The sequence below is a fragment of the Sminthopsis crassicaudata genome, chromosome 3, assembly GCF_048593235.1.
Source record: "Sminthopsis crassicaudata isolate SCR6 chromosome 3, ASM4859323v1, whole genome shotgun sequence".
Lineage (NCBI taxonomy): Eukaryota > Metazoa > Chordata > Mammalia > Dasyuromorphia > Dasyuridae > Sminthopsis > Sminthopsis crassicaudata.
In genome coordinates this window covers 1,135,809-1,156,739 of record NC_133619.1, presented here as the reverse complement: position 1 = coordinate 1,156,739, position 20,931 = coordinate 1,135,809, and the positions used below count along the sequence as shown (strand labels likewise).

At 55.1% G+C, this 20,931-nt stretch overlaps 1 protein-coding gene across 1 annotated transcript in view; it reads right to left on the bottom strand.

Moving 5' to 3' along the window:
• Positions 1-20,931, bottom strand: part of TRPV3 (transient receptor potential cation channel subfamily V member 3) — a 37,001-nt gene that overhangs the window by 1,888 nt on the left and 14,182 nt on the right. The window contains 10 exon segments of the mRNA XM_074297760.1: positions 1,238-1,317; positions 4,578-4,690; positions 5,410-5,684; positions 6,634-6,700; positions 7,013-7,178; positions 9,944-10,017; positions 10,837-10,938; positions 12,373-12,576; positions 13,449-13,625; positions 15,608-15,888. Of these exon segments, the coding sequence (XP_074153861.1) occupies positions 1,238-1,317; positions 4,578-4,690; positions 5,410-5,684; positions 6,634-6,700; positions 7,013-7,178; positions 9,944-10,017; positions 10,837-10,938; positions 12,373-12,576; positions 13,449-13,625; positions 15,608-15,888 (1,539 nt within the window).

Genomic DNA, 20,931 nt, shown 5'->3' with positions numbered 1-20,931 from the left:
TCCTCCTCCCCCTCCTCCTCCTGCTCCCCCTCCTCCTCCCCCTCGCCCTCCTCCTCCCCCTCCTCCTCCTGCTCCCCCTCCTCCCCCTCCTCCCCCTCCTCCTCCCCCTCCTCCTCCCGCTCCCCCTCCTCCTCCCCCTCCTCCTTTTCCTGAGTTGCCTCAGCTACGGCCGAGGCTGGCGGATTCCCCGCAGTGACGCCGGTTGGGCACCCGGATGGGGAGCTCTCGGGAGCTGGGGGCCAGCAGGTTGCCCAGGGAGGGGTCTGCCAGCTCAGGTCGGAGAGGGGGTGGTCAGAGCCCCAGGCTTAAAGCCGGGCCATGGGAGAAGCCGGAGAAGGGGCAGGGAGGGGGAGAGTCTCCTTCCTCTGCCGCAGCTGCCGCCTCTCCACGCCGCAGGGATCGCGCGTTTGCTCCCCGAGGTCTCTCCGATCTCCCGGGCTCCTCTTGTGGCCACTTCGCCCCCGATAAGTCGGCCGGCGAGGAGCCACCTTGTTCTAGTTTCTCTCTCCCTGGAGCTGGGTAAGGACGCCCGCTCCCAAAGGTTCTATGGGCACAGGACCCATTTCTTTTGGGTGTGGTGGCACGTGGGGCTCCCTGGAGCCCTTATTCTCTTCTTGAAAAGTTTTCGGGACCCGTGGCACTGAGGCAGTCCTTGGCCCTGGTGCTCGAGCCGCAGTTCTGGGCCCTTCCCCGGCCCGGCACCCGTCCATATGGAGCTTTCTCTCTCACACCCGGCATCCTCCGCCCCGTGGCTGGGACCCTGCTCGCTGACTTTCTGGCCGACCCTCGGACGCCCCGTGGCCGGGCTTTGGGGTCAGTGTTGGCCACCTGGGGAGCCGGCTCCACCCCTGCCTCAGTCTCCCCTCCTGGGAGAAGCCCTCCCCCACAGACTCCTTAGCCCCCACCACCCTGCCACCCTCCCTGGGAAGGGGCAGGACTGACAGGCTCAGTGAGGGCCAGCCCCCCCTTATTTAGCTGGGCCAGCCCCCCAGGGCCCTGCTTTCCGTCAGGGTGCCCGCCCCTGGTGGGCGCAGGCTCCCAGCCCGGAGACCCTGGGGGAGCGGCCGAACTCCTCTGGGCGGGGCAGCCATTTCTAAAATGGCTCAAAGATGAGCTCGCTTGGAGACCCGGTGGATCTGCTGCAGCCGGGGCCCCACTCTGGCCCACACCGCCTTCTGAGAGCCCACCAACCTGAGCCCCCCCAGCCCCGGCCCCCCAGCGCCCGTCGGGCCAGTACCTAGGTGGCGGCTGGGCCCGGGGTCCTCGTTAATAAAGGAGACGTGCGTTTTCCATTCCGTCCATTTCACTTCATTTATTCTGCACAAAAACACAACAAAGTGGGCTCATTTCGTGCCAGGCAGGGCTTCTCTGGCTGCCAAGCGCCCGCCAGGCTCCCTCTCCCTGACTGGCCCTTTGTGCTCCCTTGGAGGGCCACCCCGGGCCTGGCACCGGACTGCGGGAGGCCTGCACGCCCGGCCCGGCTCTCCCCCTCGCCAGCAAGACCCCTTCCCTGCTGGGCCTCCCGCCAACGCACAGGAGCCCCCGGCCTCCCGGGGGCCCCATCCTCCCTCCCAGCTCGACCTGCTGCCCAGCCCAATTCCTCCTCAAGGGAGTCGGGCTTTCTTGCCCGCTCCCCATCACTAGCCTTTGCACTGGCTGTTCCTCACACCTGGTGGGCTCTGCCCCTCAGCCCAAAGACCACCTGAAGCTGTGTTTCCTTACCGCCCCCCCCACCCCCGACACAGCCTATCTAGAAAGGAAGCGGCGGCCTGGAGGAGCGCTCAGGGTGCTGAGGGGCCATGGGCCCCAGTGCCAGCGGGGGAGGAGGCCGGGCTGCCCACTGGTCCAGCACAAGCAGGAGGCTGCTCTGAGCATCTCCCCGGGGCCCGAGGCCGCCCTGAGCATCTCCCCCTGGCCCCGAGGCCTCCCTGAGCATCTCCCCCTGGCCCCGAGGCCGCCCTGAGCCTTCTCCCCCTGGCCCCGAGGCCGCCCTGAGCCTTCTCCCCCTGGCCCCGAGGCCGCCCTGAGCATCTCCCTGGGGCCCGAGGCCACCCTGAGCATCTCCCCCTGGCCCCGAGGCCGCCCTGAGCATCTCCCCCTGGCCCCGAGGCCGCCCTGAGCATCTCCCCCTGGCCCCGAGGCCACCCTGAGCATCTCCCCCTGGCCCCGAGGCCACCCTGAGCATCTCCCCCTGGCCCCGAGGCCACCCTGAGCATCTCCCCCTGGCCCCGAGGCCGCCCTGAGCATCTCCCCCTGGCCCCGAGGCCACCCTGAGCATCTCCCCCTGGCCCCGAGGCCACCCTGAGCATCTCCCCCTGGCCCCGAGGCCGCCCTGAGCATCTCCCCGGGGCCCGAGGCCACCCTGAGCATCTCCCCCTGGCCCCGAGGCCGCCCTGAGCCTTCTCCCCCTGGGCCCGAGGCCGCCCTGAGCCTTCTCCCCCTGGCCCCGAGGCCGCCCTGAGCATCTCCCTCTAGGCCGAGGCCACCCTGAGCGTCTCCCCCTGGCCCCGAGGCCGCCCTGAGCGTCTCCCCCTGGCCCCGAGGCCGCCCTGAGCGTCTCCCCCTGGCCCCGAGGCCGCCCTGAGCCTTCTCCCCCTGGCCCCGAGGCCGCCCTGAGCCTTCTCCCCCTGGCCCCGAGGCCACCCTGAGCGTCTCCCCCTGGCCCCGAGGCCGCCCTGAGCATCTCCCCCTAGGCCGAGGCCGCCCTGAGCATCTCCCTGGGGCCCGAGGCCGCCCTGAGCCTTCTCCCCCTGGGCCTGAAGCCAGCTTGGGCCCAGGAATTCTGTCTGGATCACTCCTGACTCATCAGTGGGGCTTAGAGGAGCGGGCGGGGCTGTTCTCCCAAGCACTGACCGCTCAAAGCTGAGATGTAGGGCGGGGCCTGGGCCTAAGTCACCGGCCTCTGGGTCTCCCCAGGCCTAGGGACAGTGCAGCCATCTCTGGGGGAGGGGCAGAGGGGGAGAGCCAGGAGGATCCCACAAGGCTGAGGGCCCCGCCTGACTGCCCGCTCCTCCCCCCGCCCAGGACTTGCCTTGTCTTTGAGTCCCCTCGGCGCCTGTTGCCCCCTCTGGGAGTGAGACTTGGGGACTTGGGCTTGGATCCTGGGCTCCGTCATGTGACCCAGGACCCCCCTCCTCCAGGGCCTGGGGTCTCTCCCGTGGCCAGTGTTGGAGGCTAGCCTGACTCTATTCATCTGCTGGGGGGAGCCTCCGACCACTGGATAAGCTGCTCCCCCTCAGCTCTCCCCACATGGCGCCTGCTTGAGCTGGGCCCGCCCTTCCCCCACTTCTCAGGGCCTCATCTCACGTGGCTCCCTGCCTCCCGAGGAGCGTCCAGCTGGCTGGGCACAGGCCTTGGCACGGCCCCCTTCCCCCACTCCATGGTGGCCAGCGCTGGAGCCTCAGGGGCAGAGCCGGGTGCAGACAAACCCTTCCTGGTGACTCCCCCCCAAAGCCTTGGCCCAGGCGGTGGGAAGGAGACCTCTGCCTTGAATATGCTGAATTGGTACCAGGCTCTGGAAGGGAGCACGGCGGGCACCGGCGGAGGTCTGCGCCAGGCAGGGCCGGGCCAGTGCTGCCGTGGGATGGGCAGTGACCTCCCCAAGACCTCTACAATGGCCGGATTATCAGAGGCAGACAATGAGTCCCGCGGCCCTGGGAAAGCGGCCGAGGAGGAGCGGGAGACGGCCGGGCCTGCTGAGGGGCAGGGGGGGCCTCCAAGGTAGGGGCCGAGCCCTCCCGGCTCCCGGGCCCCGCAATCCTCCCTGAGATCGTCGCCGCAGAGCGGCGTAGGGAGGGCTGCTTCCCTGCTAGCAGGCGGCCAGGCCGTTGTGGCGCCAGATGCCCGCTCGGAAGTGGGTCCGGAGCCACCGTGGGCAGCACCCCGGGGAGGGGGGCCCCCAGAGATAGACGGAGGCCCTGAGGCTGGGCACAGGGCGGTCTTCCCCTCCTGAAGCAGAGGGAGAGGGGGAGGGGGCCTCCAGCTTTCTGCCCACTTCATCCTCCCGGGAGCTGCTGCCAGCTCCTTCTGTCGTGGTCACCCTGCTGCCCCCCGCTCCCGTGCCCCCGGGTGAAGGAGGCAAAAGCCAAGATACAGAAACACTTGGGCGGCCGCCAAGCGAGGCTGGCCGAGCAGGGCCCTGGGCCTCGAGGTCCGCCTTGTGCGTGAGTGCCCCGGCCGGCCCGACCACCCCCCAAGCCTCCCCAGGCTCTCTCCAGGAGCATGGCCATCCCTCCGTCCTCCCCACTCATGACCCTCCTCCTCTGGGCCTCTGCTCGGACCCACAGAGCTCCTGGACGCCCTTTTACAATCTATTCTGTGATGCCCAAGCTGTACCCCCCCTGAGGGCAGAGGTGATTGGCTCTCCCTACCACCTTTCATGGTACACAGCAGGTGCTTAATAACTGCTTGCTGCTTGACTGACCTGTGTCCATAAGCATTTATTAAGCACCCACTCTGTGTGGCACTAAGCACTCGGTGGGCCCTGAATGCCCAGATGAGGAGCCATGTGGGTGGAAGCCCCCGTCAGGCGGCCGCCGTGGCTGAGCCGGGACGCCCCCGCGGGCCCGGACACTCACCTCAAGCACAGCCTGAAGTCTTCCTGGGCCACCTTGCAGACTTCTCCCATGCGGAACTTGCAGCGCAGCCACTCGGGCAGCAGCTTCTCAAATTCCAGAATGGTCCTGGCTCTCTGAGGAGGGGCACAAGCACAGGCTGAGACCTCGGACCCCCCAGGAGCCCGGGAGGGCGACGAGCCGGCCCGCAGCTCGGGGTTTGGGGGCTGCTGGGAGGGTCCGAGGTGGAAGCCGGGCGCGCTCTCTCCCTTTCTGGCTGTGTGACTCAGGGACCCGTACCGCCCTCTCTGTTCCACACAACGACCGGCCCGATGCAATGGTCCCTAAGGTCCCTCCCCACCAGAAACCCGGGGGCAGCGTGAGGGTCCGCCACCTGGCCCGGGCTTGGGGGTAACAAGCTCCTGCCTGGCGCGGCTCGCTCCCCTCTGCTGAGCCCCCTCCCCCTGCCCTCTCCTCTCCCCCACTCCTCAGCCGCAGGCCCCCCTCAGCTTTCCGGACCTCTCTGCAGCTTCCACAGCCCCCCCCATTCATTCACGCCACATTCATTGCCCCTCCCCCCAGAATGTAACCTCCCGGAGGCAGCCCCGGTTTAGGCTTTTTTCCGCTATTCCCGACCTGGCTCAGGGCCTTGTAAGCAGCAGGATGGATGCCACGCCAGGGGCGGGCAAGGAAGCCGCTTCTGGGTCGTTACCCCCCTAGCGGGTCATTGACCCCGCAGAGAGTCGGCCCGGCGGAGGAGCCCGTTTCGGGGCCAGCTTTGTCGCTCCCTTGCCCCGGGACCTTGGGCGGGTCCTTCGTCCCCTCTAGGCGCTTCCCTCCCGGCCGGGGCCCCCACCTGGAGCCGCCAGATCCGCTCACTCTCCTTGGAGATGTTCTCCACGGTCTCCCCCATCAGGGCGATCAGCATGTTGAGCAGGAGGACGAAGGTGAGGATGACGTAGGTGATGAGGAGGAAGAGGAAGAGGATGGGGTACTTGGAGTTCTGCTGGATGTTGAGGTCTCCCAGGCCGATGGTGAGCTTGAAGAGCTCGAGCACGGCGTCGCTGAAGCTTCCGTACGAGCTGCACTCCCCCTGGTTGTCCAGGCACTTCTCAATGAGGGAGGCGAGGGCTGGGGAGGGCCACGAGGGGTTACCTCCTCTGCCCCCAGAGCAAACGGAGCCCCTGCCCTCTCCTGCCCTCCGACCCGAGCCAGGCTGTTGGGTTCCCCCCGGGTCTGGGGCCTGTCTTTCCCCGGCCCTTTATGAACAGAACTTTTCTCGCGTTTCGGCCTTTCTGGTTCTGATGTGAGGCTTTTATGCCCTAAAACACGGTCAGTTTTGGTGCCGGTGCCGGCTGCTGCTGAGGAAAGGGGATAGTCCTCTCTGTCCCTATTCTCCAGGAGTCTCCTCTCCAAGTTTGCGAGGAAACGTCCCCAGTTAAGAGGGAAATAACTGGATGGCGCAGCACGCTGAGGATTCTGGCCCATGGGACTGGCCAGTGCGGGGTGAGCCCGGGGCCTCAGAGATCTGGGGTACCAGCAGGGCAGCTGGGGGGGAGCAGAGCCCTGCCTCGCCCTCCACGATGTCCTGGGTCGCTTCCTGCCCCATGGGCCACCCAGGCCCTGGGGAAATGATGGGGCGTGGGAGGGCCCCATGGCCGCCTGCTGTACCCAAGAGCCTCCTCGAAGCCCCGGACGAGCCACGGCTGCACATGTTCTCAGGACTGATTCTAGCCCCACCGGCGGGGCTGGTCCAAGGCGAATGCCCCACGATCACACTCGGGTACAATGGACGACAGCCACTCGATGGCTTGCCCACCCACCACTACTAGAGCGGAAAATGGGTCTGGGGGAAGGCTGGCTGGCAAGGGGATCTGTGTGCATGGGCGGGACTGTGCCAAGCCCGGCCGTATTAAGGCCTGCTGGGTGCATGGCAGACGCCCTGGAGGGGCTGCCCCTGAGCCAGCCCGCTCTTGGATGGGGAACCTGCAGAAGGTGGAATGCCCAGCATCCGGCCAGCCTTTCCAGGACGCTCTTCAAGGAAGGGAAATCCCAGGGGCGAACCCACGCCGAAACTTACCCACGCCGAACCCAAGTAAGAACACGATGTACACAAAGAGAAACTTCAGGACGTCGTGCAAGATGACCTGGAAGTGAGGGAGCTGGGCGTGAGGGACCGCACGGGGTGTGGGGGCCCCACGAGCCCCTGAACCTTCTCTTCCAGCAGGAAACCGGCCTCCCGCTGCCTGCTTGAAGGCTCCCACCCTGGGCTGTGCTCCCCAGGCACCCGCCCGCCGCACAAGCCCTGGCCTCTCCAAGACTGTAAGCCCGGCGAGGGGAACACCGGAGCTCCGGACCCTCGGCCAGAGCTGACCGTCTGCCGAAGCTTCCCCTGCCTGTCCCGGGGGCCGGCCCCGCGGCTTCCAAGGAGCCGAGCATGGCCGGGGAGGGCGTCTCACCTTCTGGATCATGACGCTGTACATGCCCATGGACTGGAAGCCCCGCGTGTAGTAAAGCATGTTGGCCCAGCCCAGGGCCATGGCCAGCACCAGGCAGGCCAGGTACGCTTTGTAGGCAAACAGGTACAAGAAGACCGACAGGATCACGAGCACGGCCTGGATGAAGCTGTGGGGGACACGGACAGGGGGCTGAGGAAGCTGCTGGGGACCCCACGCAGAGCACCCCCTGGCCCCAGGATCCAGCGCCGGGACACGCCTTCTCCCACCTCTGGGCCTTTGCCCAGGAGGTTCCAATCTCCTCATCTCTGCTCCCTGAAGCTTCAGTGGCTGCCCTTCCCCTGAAATGACTGCCGCTTACTGGGTGCTTGCTTCTGTGTGGACATGCTGTTTCCCTGTTCTCTCCCTGCCCCCCAAATGTAAGCTCTTGAAGGACTTTTTCCTTTGTGCTTTTGTATTGCTAGAGCTTGGCATATAGTAGGTGTTTAATAAATGCTTGTTTGATTGACTTGAATGGCAAGGGTTTCCGCATAAGCGGGCACTGAGCCCCCTTGGTCTTAGGGCCCACTTTGGGTGCCCAGCCCCACAGAAGCAGGGAGAGTTTGGGAACACTTCCTAGGAAGCAGCAGCCTTGATTTCAGAACTCCCCCCCTCCCCTGGGCTCCCCTTCCCCCAGTGCTCCTTAAGGGCAGGCAGGGAGGCTGAAGGAACCACTGTTAGCAAAGAAAGGGCTATTCATGGCTGCCAGTCAGCCCTCTGTCCTAAGGAAGTCACCAGGGGCTGTAAGGGAGGGATGCCCACCCAGCTTTGTTTGCACCATCAGCGGGGCTGAGGGGGGCATCCCGTGGCTGGGAAGCCCTTGACCCGTGGTCTGGAAGAGTCGGCTCCCCTTCAAGGCTCAGTCCCAGAGTTGCCTCCTCCAAGAGGCCCTCCCTGGCGTGCCCCCAATTCACTGCATATGTCATCTCTTCAGTTGGTATTGATTTATATTGGGTATGATGCTTTCTTGGAGAAAATGTAGCCCCAGGGCCCAGCACAGGACCGGGCCCATGCACACTGACTGAGCAGGGCAGTGCTTCCCTCTCCCGGCAACTGCATCCTTTCTATTTATATGTGTCCGGCACACAATAGGTGCTTAATAAATGCTTGTTGATGACTAATATGATCATGTATGTATAACATGTCAGATCGCTAGCCATCTTGAGGAAGGGAGAGGGGAGGGGGGAAGAAAAAATTGGAACGCAAAATCTTATAAGTGAATGCTGAAAATTACTTTTACATGTAATCGGGAAAAAATAAAAGACTACTAAGGGGGGAGAAAATAAATGCTCCCAGCATATGTGAGCTGTGGGGCCGGAGGTGACCCACAATTCTCAGGGCCCCTAGTCTGACTCAGAGATGAACCAGAATCCCAGAGCTAGCAGATTCCCGGTAGCCTCCAAGCTCTCTTTCCTCTCCTCCCAATTGTTGGGAAGTCTTCGTGCCTCAGTCCCACTCCCTGCTGCCAGTCCCGCCTTCGGGGCCCGAGCAGAAGCTGGCTCCGTCATCTTTCACTTGGCCCAGAAATTCAAAGCCAGCTCCCTTGTCCGACTCCCAGCGAGTTCCTCCACCCTTCTCTCCGGGTCCCACACCATCCCCGCCATTTTCTGGGATGCTCTTGGAGGATCAGTGTCTCTCCAAAACTGAGGCTCAGAACTGAGCCTGCACCTGATGGGGCCTGAGCTGGCCCAGCTCCAAAGGAGCTCTCTCTCCTAGATCCTAGAGCCTCCCTCCTCCCTCCCCTCCTCCCCACAACCACCTGGCTGCAGTCTAAGATCAAACAGCTTTTCCTAGCTTCCTCCTTATGTAGGTGCCAGAGGGGCCTCTAAAACCCTCAGGGCCCTCCGGCTTCCCAAGGGGAAGTGGACTTTTTGAACCCCACTAGAGCCTCTCCATTTGTATTCGTAAAGTCTCCTCAGGTGCGTCTGAATCTCACCCACTGCACTCTGGGGATGGCCGGGCCTTGGCAGGTCCCTTCTTTGATGAGTGTGCCCTGAATGTCTTCAGTCAACTCAGAGAGAAATATGGCGGACTGCATGGGCTCAGGCTCGGATCCTGGGAGACCTGGGCGCTCCAATAATTACAGGGACCGCCTGGCTCCAAGAGCAGCGCCAGACAGCTCGCTCAATGGGTCATGGACACCGGGCAGGTGAGAGCTATGACCTTCCCTGACCTATTTAACTCGGCTAAAAAAACAAAATGATATTTATTTGACCTGACCTGTTCTTGATGAAGGTTTGTGATCGGGCTTCCTTTATGACATGTTTACCACCCGCCCCTTTAACCATATGTTCTAGGGCTGTGCCAGGAGTGGAGGGCAAGGTCACGGTCTATTGTTTGCAAGCTCTCCCCTTTCCTGTAGCTGAGCATCAGAACCTAGGCCTTTTTGGAGCCTCTGATTGTCCTTCCCTCCCCTCTCCCATCCAGGCAACATTTAGCAAGTGTCTGCTTTGGGCAAATCCCTGGGACGGAAGAGGGTGCTGGAAAGGTACCCTCCCGCCTGCCACCAGCCTGCACCATCCAGGCCACCAGGTAACCTCAAGTTGCCCCCTTGGGCACCTAAGGGCTCCTTTTGTTCTGTCCTTTCCAGATCTTGAGCCAAATAAAGTGGGAGTTGTTCTGTTTCCTTTCTCTGCCTGTTATCATTCTCCCAGGTCAGCCCTACCTGAGCACCGTCTACTAACTCTCCTTGGAGCCTCCTCTGCCCCCAGCCATTAAAAGGATCCTCGCTAGTGGTCCTTGGGGCCCCTCCGGACCCAGCACGCCTCCTGTAGCGTTACAGCAATAGGCGATGCTTCCATTCCGTGCTTGCCTCCCTCAGCTAGGACAGGGACTGCCCCCCCCAGCCACAAATCACGTATCCCCCACCCCCACCCCCCCGTGGCGCACACTCACAATGCAAAGTGGAACCAGGCATCCGAGAGGATGGACTGCAGATCTGAGGGTCTCAGCAGGAAGATGGCAATGCCCTAGGGAAGGAGGAAGAAGATAACTGACCAGGGAGTATCCCAGCCCCACCCCCAGCCCCCAAAGCCCTTTATTCCAGGCGTGAGGAGCTGGTCTAACTCAATTCGGTCAGATATTTACTGTGCCAAGCTCCACGCTGGTCATCCCTGCCCTTGGGGACCTTTCACAACTGAGGGAGGCAACTAGATGTAGATGAGCATAATATAGGTCAGAGGTGTCCAGGAGCAAAGGAAAAATCAAACAACTAGGAACTGGGGGAGAAGGGTCGGGAGCGGAGTCACGGAGGGCTTCATGGAGGTGGAGGCATGGGAGCTGAGAAAGTGCAAATGCACAGAGAGAGGAAATGAAAATAGCCAGTGGGTTGGTTTAGTGGGGAGGGCTGTAGCACACATGAAGCAGACAGGAGGGGGAGAAGGAGAGGCAGACCGGAGAGAAAGAGAGACCAGCAGAGAGAGAACTGACAGTCTGCCTCAGTTTCTCCAGCTGTAAAATGACAGTGGGGTTGTAGTGAGCCTGGGACAAAGAATTTTACACAAACACTAGAGGACTAAGAAATGTTCTTGTCGTTACTGTGCCCGAGGAGATGAGGACACTTGTGTCTGACCTCCTGACATGCCAGCTCCTGGGGGCGTGGGCGGCCCGGCCTCTCGCCAGGCACCCCATCTCCACGCCGAGTGACCAGCGCCTCAGATGCCCGGAAGCTTCGCTACTGAGATGGGGCCGCTCAAGCCTGGGCCACGGACCCCCCAGCTTTTGTCAGCGACCCCCACGGCCACCAGAGCCGTGCGCCGGGCAGGCAGGGAAGGGCAAAGGCCACCAACCTCTTTCACAGAGATACACGTGGCCCAGATCAGCACAAACATCCTGCCGATGAGCTGCAGCCACCCCATCTTGTGCGTCAGAGCCAGTGGGTGCGGCAGCGCCTGGAAAAAGTGGGGACAGAAGGAGAGCGTCAGGGTCCCCCGGGGACTTCCTGCCGTGCCTCGTGTTGGGCTCTCCAGGAAGATTTAGGGCAAGCTGAACTTGGAGGGGTCTCCGTGGCCTCCAATTCCACCTGAACAGACCTCTTCACCTCCAAAGCGCTGCAGGGAGGGGAGGCGGGTGGGCCAACGTGGGCAGCCCTGGCTCTCCTTACTGCCATTAGCTCGTGGTCGACCCCCCCCTTAGCTCTCCTTTTTGGAATGGACCAGACTTTAGAGAAGCCCCCAAACCCAGAGGAGGCGCCACTTTGACCCACCCAGCTTTATCCCAAGCCCAGGCAGACACTCTCCCCATGAAGAACATGGAGCCAATATTGTCTCCCACTTTTTCTGCTTCAACTCTGACCCTCGGTCCATAAACACTATTAAACAAATGACTGACTTTAGAGCCCCCACTGTGCTCCCACCCGTTCTCTATCTCAGGGCTCCTCGTGACCCCTTTTTACCTGAGAAATTGTCACACGACCCCAGCTACGGAGATATATAAACTAGGTTTGCAAATCAAACATTTACTATAGTTCGAGATGCCGGGTCTGTTTCTCTATAGAGCCTTCCGACAGCTCCACAAGGCACGAAAGACATGCAGCACTAGTGCCGCAGTGGAGAGGGTGGGGGCCTGGAGTGAGGAATCCTGGGCTCGAATCCAGTCTCAGATACTTACTAGTTCTATGACACTGGGCAAGTCACTGAACCTTAGTCTACCCATTTCCTCACTGGTAAAATGAGGAGCTGGATTAAGAAGATCCTCTCTCAAAGTGCTTAGCAAATTTTACAGATTTAGATACATTTTAGCTATTGTTATTATTATTATTATTTCTTATTTTACAAATCAAGGGAAGTGACCCATCTAAGCTGCCACACCAGGGACCCGGCTCCTGCCATTTACAGATTGGGTCCTTTTGCATATGTCGGGATGGTCGTTTATAATCACGGAGGACTTCTTTTCTCTCATGAATCTCCTCCCTCCCCACCTTTACAGCAAATACAAAATCCTCTGTCACTTAAAGTCCTTTGCATCCGGACTGGAGGCGGACAGAGTGGCCTTCGATACCCCTCTGACTGAGACTGATTGTTTAATGATGTGGCGTAAGGTGGTTTTTTTTCTCTCTCCAACTGTTCCCTGAAATCCCAGCTGCCAGGGTCCTCTGGCGTCTGACTGCCGGGGAGCAGATGCCTGAAGGACTCCGAATCCGTGCGCCAGTTCCATCTCCCGGCCCCTTTGGCGGTTTCTGTGCCCAAGACCCCAGGCTAATAAACTTACTGGACCCTCAGTGCAACCCCGGAGGCTGGCCTGGGCCCAGCTTCCCCCCTTCCCATAGGTGACCCCCATAGGGCCTGGAGATGAGTAAGGAGACGAGCAGGCTCTGGTTGGCTTACGCTATTGTTCAGGACTGACTCCAGGCCGGCGGAGAGCCCATGTACCTCCTCCTCCCGGGGCCGATAGTAAGAGACCAGAGTCAAGGTGATATTATAAAAGAAATAGAAACAGAAGGACGTGAAGAACATGTATTTAGCAAACTTCTTCCACTTCATTCGTAGCAGGGTGTGCAGAGGCTCCAGGGTCAGCATTTCATGGCGGTTCTAAGGCCAGGAGATGAGAGGGACAGGAGATTCAATCAAACGGGCCCCAGAATGGGGGGGTGGGACGAGACAGACACGATCCCAGCAGGTGAGCTGCCTTCTCCCTTGGCTCTCGGAGTTTTCCTTTCGTGGAATTCCCTGCTGGGCTTTGGGGGATCCAGAACAACTCTTAGGGAGTTTAGCAAGGTTTTCTAATCCCAAATCAGAACGTTCTCACCTGTGGTCAGAGCCACAAATCAGGGAAGAGAGGGACCCCCAAACAACCTCTTAATTAACCTGGGCATTCTGTGGGCTTTTGAGGGCGGGGTAGTTCAGAGCCCTGGCCCTTCCTTCCCAGAGACAGGCTTCCTGGTCACTGCCCTCCAGCAGATGGTAGCAGAGGGCAGCAGACAGAGCTGAAGAAGCTGCAGCTGTGGGAGTGGGGATGCCCTGTGGGAGTGGGGATGCCCCATGGCAGACAGGACCCCGGAGGCTCTCTGCACCAGAGGCTGAGTGGTCCTGCCCGAGCGTCCTCACACCCATCCTTTATGGAGACCCAAGGGAGCAGCTGGAGCGAGGCCTCTGTGTCAGTTCAGAGCAGTCCTGGAGGGCTCAAGGCCTCTGGCTTGGGCCTCCTTCAGGCCCAGCTGGACTCCCAGGACCTGGCCGCCTGGCTGCTCTTTCTGTCCTCCCCCCGCCCCACCCCCGGCCTCTCCCAAACCCTGTTCTCCTGGTCCCCAGGCCCTTGCTGCCTCGGTACTAGCCCTGTAAGGGGGGAGGGACTGGCAGTTTGGCCCCTGCAGGGTCCCTTGACCCTCTGAAAGCCTCAGGCCCCGGGGAGGGAAGCCTGTGGGTCCTGGCCACGGGCAGGGCCCGCCAGCCGAGCCACTCACGTCGATGTTGGTGTTGTACACAATGATCTCCAGCACTGAGTTGTCCGTGGTGGTGTCCACGTCGGTGAGGTCGTACAGGGAGGATGAGACGGGGCCGTAGGCCCAGTCGGTGAACTTCCTCGATAGGCTCCTGTGGGGCTTCTCCTTGATCTCCCGGCTCAGGATGTACTTGAGGATCTGAGGGCAGGACAGGGTCACTGGGGGCGCCCACAGCATTCTCTCAGAGGGGGCGCCAGCTGGCCCTGTGCCCACCCGGTGCCCCGAATGCCAGTCGCCGTCCCCTGGGGTGAAGCTGCTAGTCTGCGAGGGAGGATGGGCCGAGAAGTCCCCTCATGTTGGAAAGGGGGTGGCCATCCCGTCCCCCCGGCCTGCCCCTGACCAGCTGCCTCACGTCTGCTCTCCAACTTTCTCTCCCAGATGGGCGGCTGAGAGAGGGACCCCCACCTCTCTCACTGACTCCCAGAGAGATGAGGGCAGCCCCGGCAGCAGAGACCAAGGGCTTGGTCAGGGCACGTTGAGAAAGGGCTGGAAACCGTGAGGGGCTGTGTAATTCAGGTGGGACATACGTTTGCTTTACATCCTCCCTGAAGAACGCAGGGCCCTCCCACTTCTGCTGTTCACCCCCTTTCACAACTGGCATGTGGTGCGTCGCCTTCCAGCGAGCAACTCCTGGGAGCCCAGGCCCAGAGCTGGCCTTCGAGGATGGGGAAACTGAGGTTCATGCCTGAAGGGACTCCCTCCTGGTCACACAGGGAGTGAGGGGGGGGGGAGGATTCTCTTTAGAGCCTCTTCCCCCTCCCTGCAGCTCACCCCTTCATTCACCCCTTCGGCTGGTCAGCCCTGAGGTCAATACCAGTCAAATCCTACCTCAGACACCAACGAGGCGACTCTGGGCAAGGCACTTGGACTCTGCCTGCCTCAGTTTCTTTGAATGTCAAATAGCATAGCATTGTTATTGATGAGCAACACTTGGACTTTCTCTGGATGTCCTAAGTGTGGGAAACTCCTGCTCCATCCTCTGCCCCCTCCCACACCGTTATCCTCCCCCATGTTGTTCTAGGATTGACTTCACACACTCACACTCACATCCCACAGGCTGGGGAAGGACGGGGGCGGGGGGAGAATGCCCCCCAGAGGAATGATTTGGGGGAGCCTGGCTGAGCCTGCTCAGGGTGAACAATGGCCCTGTTTTCCTCCCGACTGGGTCTGTCCCCGGCGGGGGACCGGCGCCTCTCCCGGACAATTCCCTTTCTGTTGGAATCCTGCCCCTGCGAGCTGCCCGGCATCTTTGGGAAATGAAAGGGCTCCCTGTGGAGCCCCCCCCAGAGTACAAGCAGCCCTTTCGCCAGCCCCCAGCCCGAGGCACCTGACCCGTGGCTGACCCGGGCTGGCTTGCTGGCATCAGGCAGGGCCCCCAAGGAGGGCAGCAGTGGTAAGAGTGCAGAGACTGGAGCTGTCCCCAATCCCGAGCTTCTCCAAACTGCAGAGCGGTTGCTCCCCAGGGCCTCCTGAGCTTGCCCGACCCCCAGTTTTCAGCCCCTCTCCCTCTGGAGCTAGCTTTGCCACATTTTGTCTTCCTATCCCCCAGGGCTTTGCCCAGGTAGGTGGTCAATAAATCTTCCCTGGATCTGGTCCCCTTCATCCCGGGAGCTTTGGAAGAGCTCTGTCCGGGTCCTGTTGAAGTCCACCCTGGCCCCAGGGGGTCGGGGGGGGGATGAGGGACTGCTTGTATCTTGGGGGGAGCCCAGAACTCTCTCCAGGAAGTTTGGCCCACTCTGGAAAAGCATCCTGGAGGACAGAGTGGAATGTGGAAGAGCTGGGCTGGATGGGGGGGCCTTTGGGACTTCTAAAGGGGCTGCCGCCATTATTATTCCATATTGGGAGATGGATTGGTGAATGCGGCTTTAAAAATAACTAGGGCCTGATTTTTTAACATCTTGGTTTTCCATATAATGTATTTCATGCATTTTAGAGCTGTTCTTGGGGCCAGACAAGGCCCGAGTCCACAGGAACCCCCGGAGCTGGGAGCTCCAGGTTCAAATCCCACCCCTGATGTTATGACTGGACTTTGGGAGTCAGTTTCCTCCTCTATCACCTCCCGAGAGCACCCAGATCCCGGGAGGTCCCCGTGGCCGCCCCCTCCCCCTGCTCCGGCTCACCTCCGACTTGCCCGTCTTGGCGGCAAGCTGGAGCGGCGTCAGGCCATCCTTGTTCTGCGCGGTCTCCAGCTCCGGGTTTTTGCTCCTCAGGAGGATCATGTCGTACATCTCCTTGACAAAGTCGTTCTGGGTCCGGGAGTCTTCGGCCACGGTCACCAGTGCGTGCAGGATGTTGTTTCCCTGCGAGTCCTGGGAGGCGATGTCCGTCTTCTCGTTGTCCATCAGTAGCTGGACGATCTCGGGCTGGTTGGTGCAGGCAGCCAGGGCCAGGGGTGTCTCACCTGCCATCGAGAGCCGGGGTCAGCCCAGGACCGTGGGTGGGAGTGGAAGGGGAGTATTCTATTAGACCCAATCAGTCTGGTCAGGCCATCACCCTTAGGCTCTGTGTGCATGAAGCTGACCAGTGGATGCAGAAGGCAGTTAGCATCCCCGGGGACCGGCTTTGTTCCTGTGCCTTTTCTAGCTTGGCAGGGAGGGGGTCCTCAGCCCCTAGGACTAGGGAAAGGTTTCCAGAAGAGGAACCTCTCAAAGGATGCTGACTACAGCTACTTCAGTCCCTGGAAATTCAATTGGAGTTCCATAGACTTTCCGACCCCATATCAGAGAGTCTTGCAACAGACCCTATGGGACTGAGAAAGCAGATTTAAGCCTGGAGGAGCCTAGCAGCAAGAGCACCTTTGGGAGTGGGGACTAGGACCTCCTGAAGAGAATTCCAGCCACTTCCTGCTCAGAGGGACAGGCAGCCCTTCCCCCATCAGCAGGGGAGGAAGCTGAGAATTCCCTAGCCACTTCCTGCTACAGAGGGACAGGCAGCCCTTCCCCCATCAGCAGGGGAGGAAGCTGCCCTCTCTGCAAGCACTATGAGGTCCCCAGAAGACATGAGCTGTCCTTCCCTGGGAATGCCTTGACCGTTTTCACTCCCCACAGTGCACCTGTAGGTCCCTTGTTCTCACTGAATGTGTGCAGAATATGCCAAGGGTCATGGTGGGGAGCTCTCTTCCTTCCTTTCTTACTGTGCTACTTCTTCAAAAGCCTTTAATTCATTATAACATTCAACTTATTTGAATACTATGCTAAAGGACCACAGAGCTTGGAATGATGAAGCCCCAGTAGACAAAAGATCTAGGCTTCCAACCATGAATAACTTGTCCAACAAAACTGAGTATAATCCTATGTGAGTTGGGAAGTGGGGGAGGGGAGGCAGGGATAGATCTTTAATGAATTAAAGGATTTCCAAGAATTCTTGATGGAAAAACACACACACACACACACACACACACACACACACACACACACACACACACACAAAACCAAAACTGCATAGAAATTTTGAAACATAAAGAATCGACCAAAAGTAGCATTAGAAAGGGAAATATGAGTGTGCAATCCAGAAGAGACTGAATGCTGATGTGATGTTTACTTTCTAATAGAAGTGATGATACAAGGGTCCCCCAGAACCCTTTCAATCTCACTTTCATTGGAAATTGCCTCAGGAGAGTAGAAGACTGACACATACATATCCACAGTTGGGTGCAGAGATAGGTTTTGCTCAGAATGGGGAGAGGAGGGAGGAATAAGAAAGGGAAGGTAAGAATCTTTGATTTGAGCTCTTGGCAAAGCAAACAGAAGAAGGGCCAAGGAATTGATTGCATTAGGATTAAAGCACAATGGCAAGGTACAGAGAAGAAAAAGTATAAAAATAGGATGAAAGGAGATGCACCAATTAACGATTACAACTGTGAATGTGAATGGGATGAATACACCTATAAAATGGATGAGGAAAGCAGAATGGACAAGAAAGTAGAATTTAACAGTATGTTATTTATAAGAAACAGATTTGAAACACAAAGATTCACACCAAGTTAAAATGAGGAGCTGGAGCAAAACCATTTTGCTTCAACTGAAGTTAAAAAAAAAAAAAAAAAAAAAAAAACAACAACCTCAAAAAACCGAAAATAGTGGCAGCAATCATTATCTCTGGTAAAGCAGCAGCAAAAATCATTAAAAGTGATAAATAGGGAAACTATATTATATGGAATTAATTAACACAAATGCTTTTGTAACAAATATGTACCAAATAGAATGGTATCTAAATATTTAAAGGAAAATGTGAATAAATTGCGAGAAAAAAATGGACAGTGTAGCTACAATTTTTAATTTTAAAATTAGCTAGGTAGTGAAGTGGTACAGTGGATAGAGCACTGAGAGTTTGGAAGCGGAAGATTCATCTTCCTGAAGTCAAATCTAGCCTCAGACACTTAGTAGCTATGTGACCTGGACAAGTCACTTAATTCTGTTAGCTTCAGTTTCCTCATACATAAAATGAGCTGGAGAAGGGAATGGCAAACTGCTCCAGTATATTTGCTAAGAAATCACTAAATGGACAAACACAACTGAAATGACCAAAACACAACAAAAACTAAAATAGTGGAGGAGCACAAGTACTCTTTCAAATCTAGAAAAATCCAACCAAAAAAATAAAGCAAGAAAGAAATTAAGGACCTGAAGAGAATTTGGGGATAGTTAGTGCTCAACAATCTCAATTATTGACAAATAATAGAAAAAAGTACACATAGTTCTCAACTGTACACATACTATCTTTGCAAAAATTGAGGGTATAAAATCCTCATAAATGAAAAAAGAAACCAAACACAAAAGTATTAAACATCTTTTATGGGCCATAATGCAACATAATTATATTCAATAAAATGTAGCTGAGGAAATGATTAAGCCATTCAAGACTAAATAGCTTGGTACTAAGAATTTCTAGGTTAAAGAATAAGCTACTGAAACAATAGATACTTTCATCAAAGAAAACATCAAAGAAACAATGAGAAAACATATCAAACTCTTAGAGATGCATTTAGAGCAATCTTTAGGGAAAAATGTATATATCTCAAGCTATTTAATCAACAAAAGAAAAAACAAATCAATGAATAAAACCCCCCAGAAAATCCAACAAATTAAGACAATCCGATTAAATGCCAAAACAGAAAATTTGAAAAATCAAAGAAGAGATTAACAAAATTGAAAAAAATCATTAATTTAGAAATTGTTTAAAAACACCAATTAAACTGATAAATCATTAGCTAACTATTTAAAAAGAAAAAAGAGAGAAAAATTCAAATTACCAGTATAAAAATGAAAAACTATAATTGAAAACAAATGAAGAAAAAATAAAGGAAATCTCTAGAAATTACTTAATTAAATTATATGTCAATAAAATTGACACCCTAAATCGAATGGATATATATATATATTTACCAAAGTGTACAATGTTCAGATGAATATGACAAGAAGTAAATAACCAAATCTCAGAATTAAAAAAAAAATAAAGAATAACCAAGTTCCCAAATGGGAGGAAAAACCATGAGCAGATAGATTTATAAACAAATTCTATCAAATATTAAAGAACAATTCTAATAATATACAAACTATTTGTAAGATTGGAAAAGAGTCTTGCTAAATTTTCTTCTGTGATAAGAATGAGAAAAATGTAGACCAATATTCCTAAGTAACATTGTTGCAAAATTTTAAACAAAATATCAGCAAGGAAACTATAGCAATATAGCACAAAGATATAGACTAGTACAAAGTTGGATTATACCATGAATAGAGAACTAGTTCAATATTAAGAAAACTATCAATATAATATAGACATTAATAATAACAAAAAGCATATATTTTTTTCATCAGAGGTAGAAAAAACTTTTGACAATATATAACACCTTTTTCTGTTACTAGAAAGCATAGGAATTAATGGATCTTTCTTTAATATGATAAGTAATATAATAACATATAAAAAGGCTAAAGTAGGGACCTTTCCAATAAGATCAGAGGGAAAGAAAGAATGCATATTGTTACCACTACTATTTGATGCAGTACTAGTTCAATCAATCAACATATATTAAACATCTATTATATGCCAGATAACTGCACTAAGTGCTGGAAATGTTAGCTAGAATAAGAAGACAAAAAAAAGAAAAAAAGAAATTGGAATAAGTATAAGCAAAGAGGAAACAAAATGATTGGGTTTTTGCAAATAATAGATAATTTACTTAAAGAGACCTAGGCAGTCAATTAAAAAATCAATTGAACAATAATTTCAGGATATAAAAGAAATTGATATAGATATCAGCATTTCTGCATCTTACCAACAAAACCCAGAAAGAAATGGAAGAAGTAATTTCATTTTAAATAACCACAAAATGTATAAAATATTTGGGATTTCTTTCTGCCAACATACCCAGGAACTACATAAACTACAATTATAAAACATTTGTTACATAAATACATAGAACCAAATAAGTAGAGAAACATTAATTCCCAAAGTCAATAAAATGATACTTTCTAAATTAATTTACTCATGTGGTTCCATAACAATAAAACAACCAAAGGATTATTTTAGAGAGCTAGAAAAGTGAAATTCATCTGAAGGAACAAAAGATCAAGAATCCCAAGAAACATCATGAAAAAAAAAAGCCAAGGCGGCAGAGGGTCTAATAGGACCAGAGTGCAAAGCAAGACCAATTGGGATGATCTGGTATTGGTTAAATACAATTTGATCTGTGGAACAACACACAAAAGCAAATGCGCACAGCAGCCTAGGACTTGACAAACCCAAAGTCTCAGCTCCTACCTAACAAAAACCACTGGGTGAACTGGAAGGCAGTATGGCAGAAATAAAGAACAGACCAACATCTTATACCATACAGCAAGATAAAATCCAAATGCACACATGGATTAAACATAAGGAGTGACATTATCCACAAATTAGAAGAGCAGAGAAGACATTACTTGTCCTATCAACATATGAAGGAAAGTTTAAGGATTTCATAATGAAACTTTATCTTAGAGGTTATCATGAAAGACAGAACGGGCAATTTTGATTAGAGAAAATATAAAATGTTTTTACACAATCAAAACCAAAATAGTTAAAATTAGAAGGGAGACATGATTGAGTATAAAGGATGATACCCTAAACAAATCAGGAGGGCAAGGGATAATTTACCTATCAGATCTTTGGCAAAAAAAGGAATTTATGACCAAAGAACTGATACTGAGTTAAACAAGCCGAACCAGGAACACATTATACACAATAATAGCAGGTATGTGTGATGATCAATTATGGAAGACTTGGTTCTTCTCAGCAGCTCAGTAATCCAAAGCAATCCAAATGTCATCTACATCCAGAACAACTAAGGAGACTGAATGTAAATCAACACATGCTATGTTCACTTTTTTTCTTTTTTTTTTTAATCTCTCCCATGGTTTTCTCCTTTTGCTCTGATTTTTCTCTCCCAAGCATAAAGCAGTGTGTATTA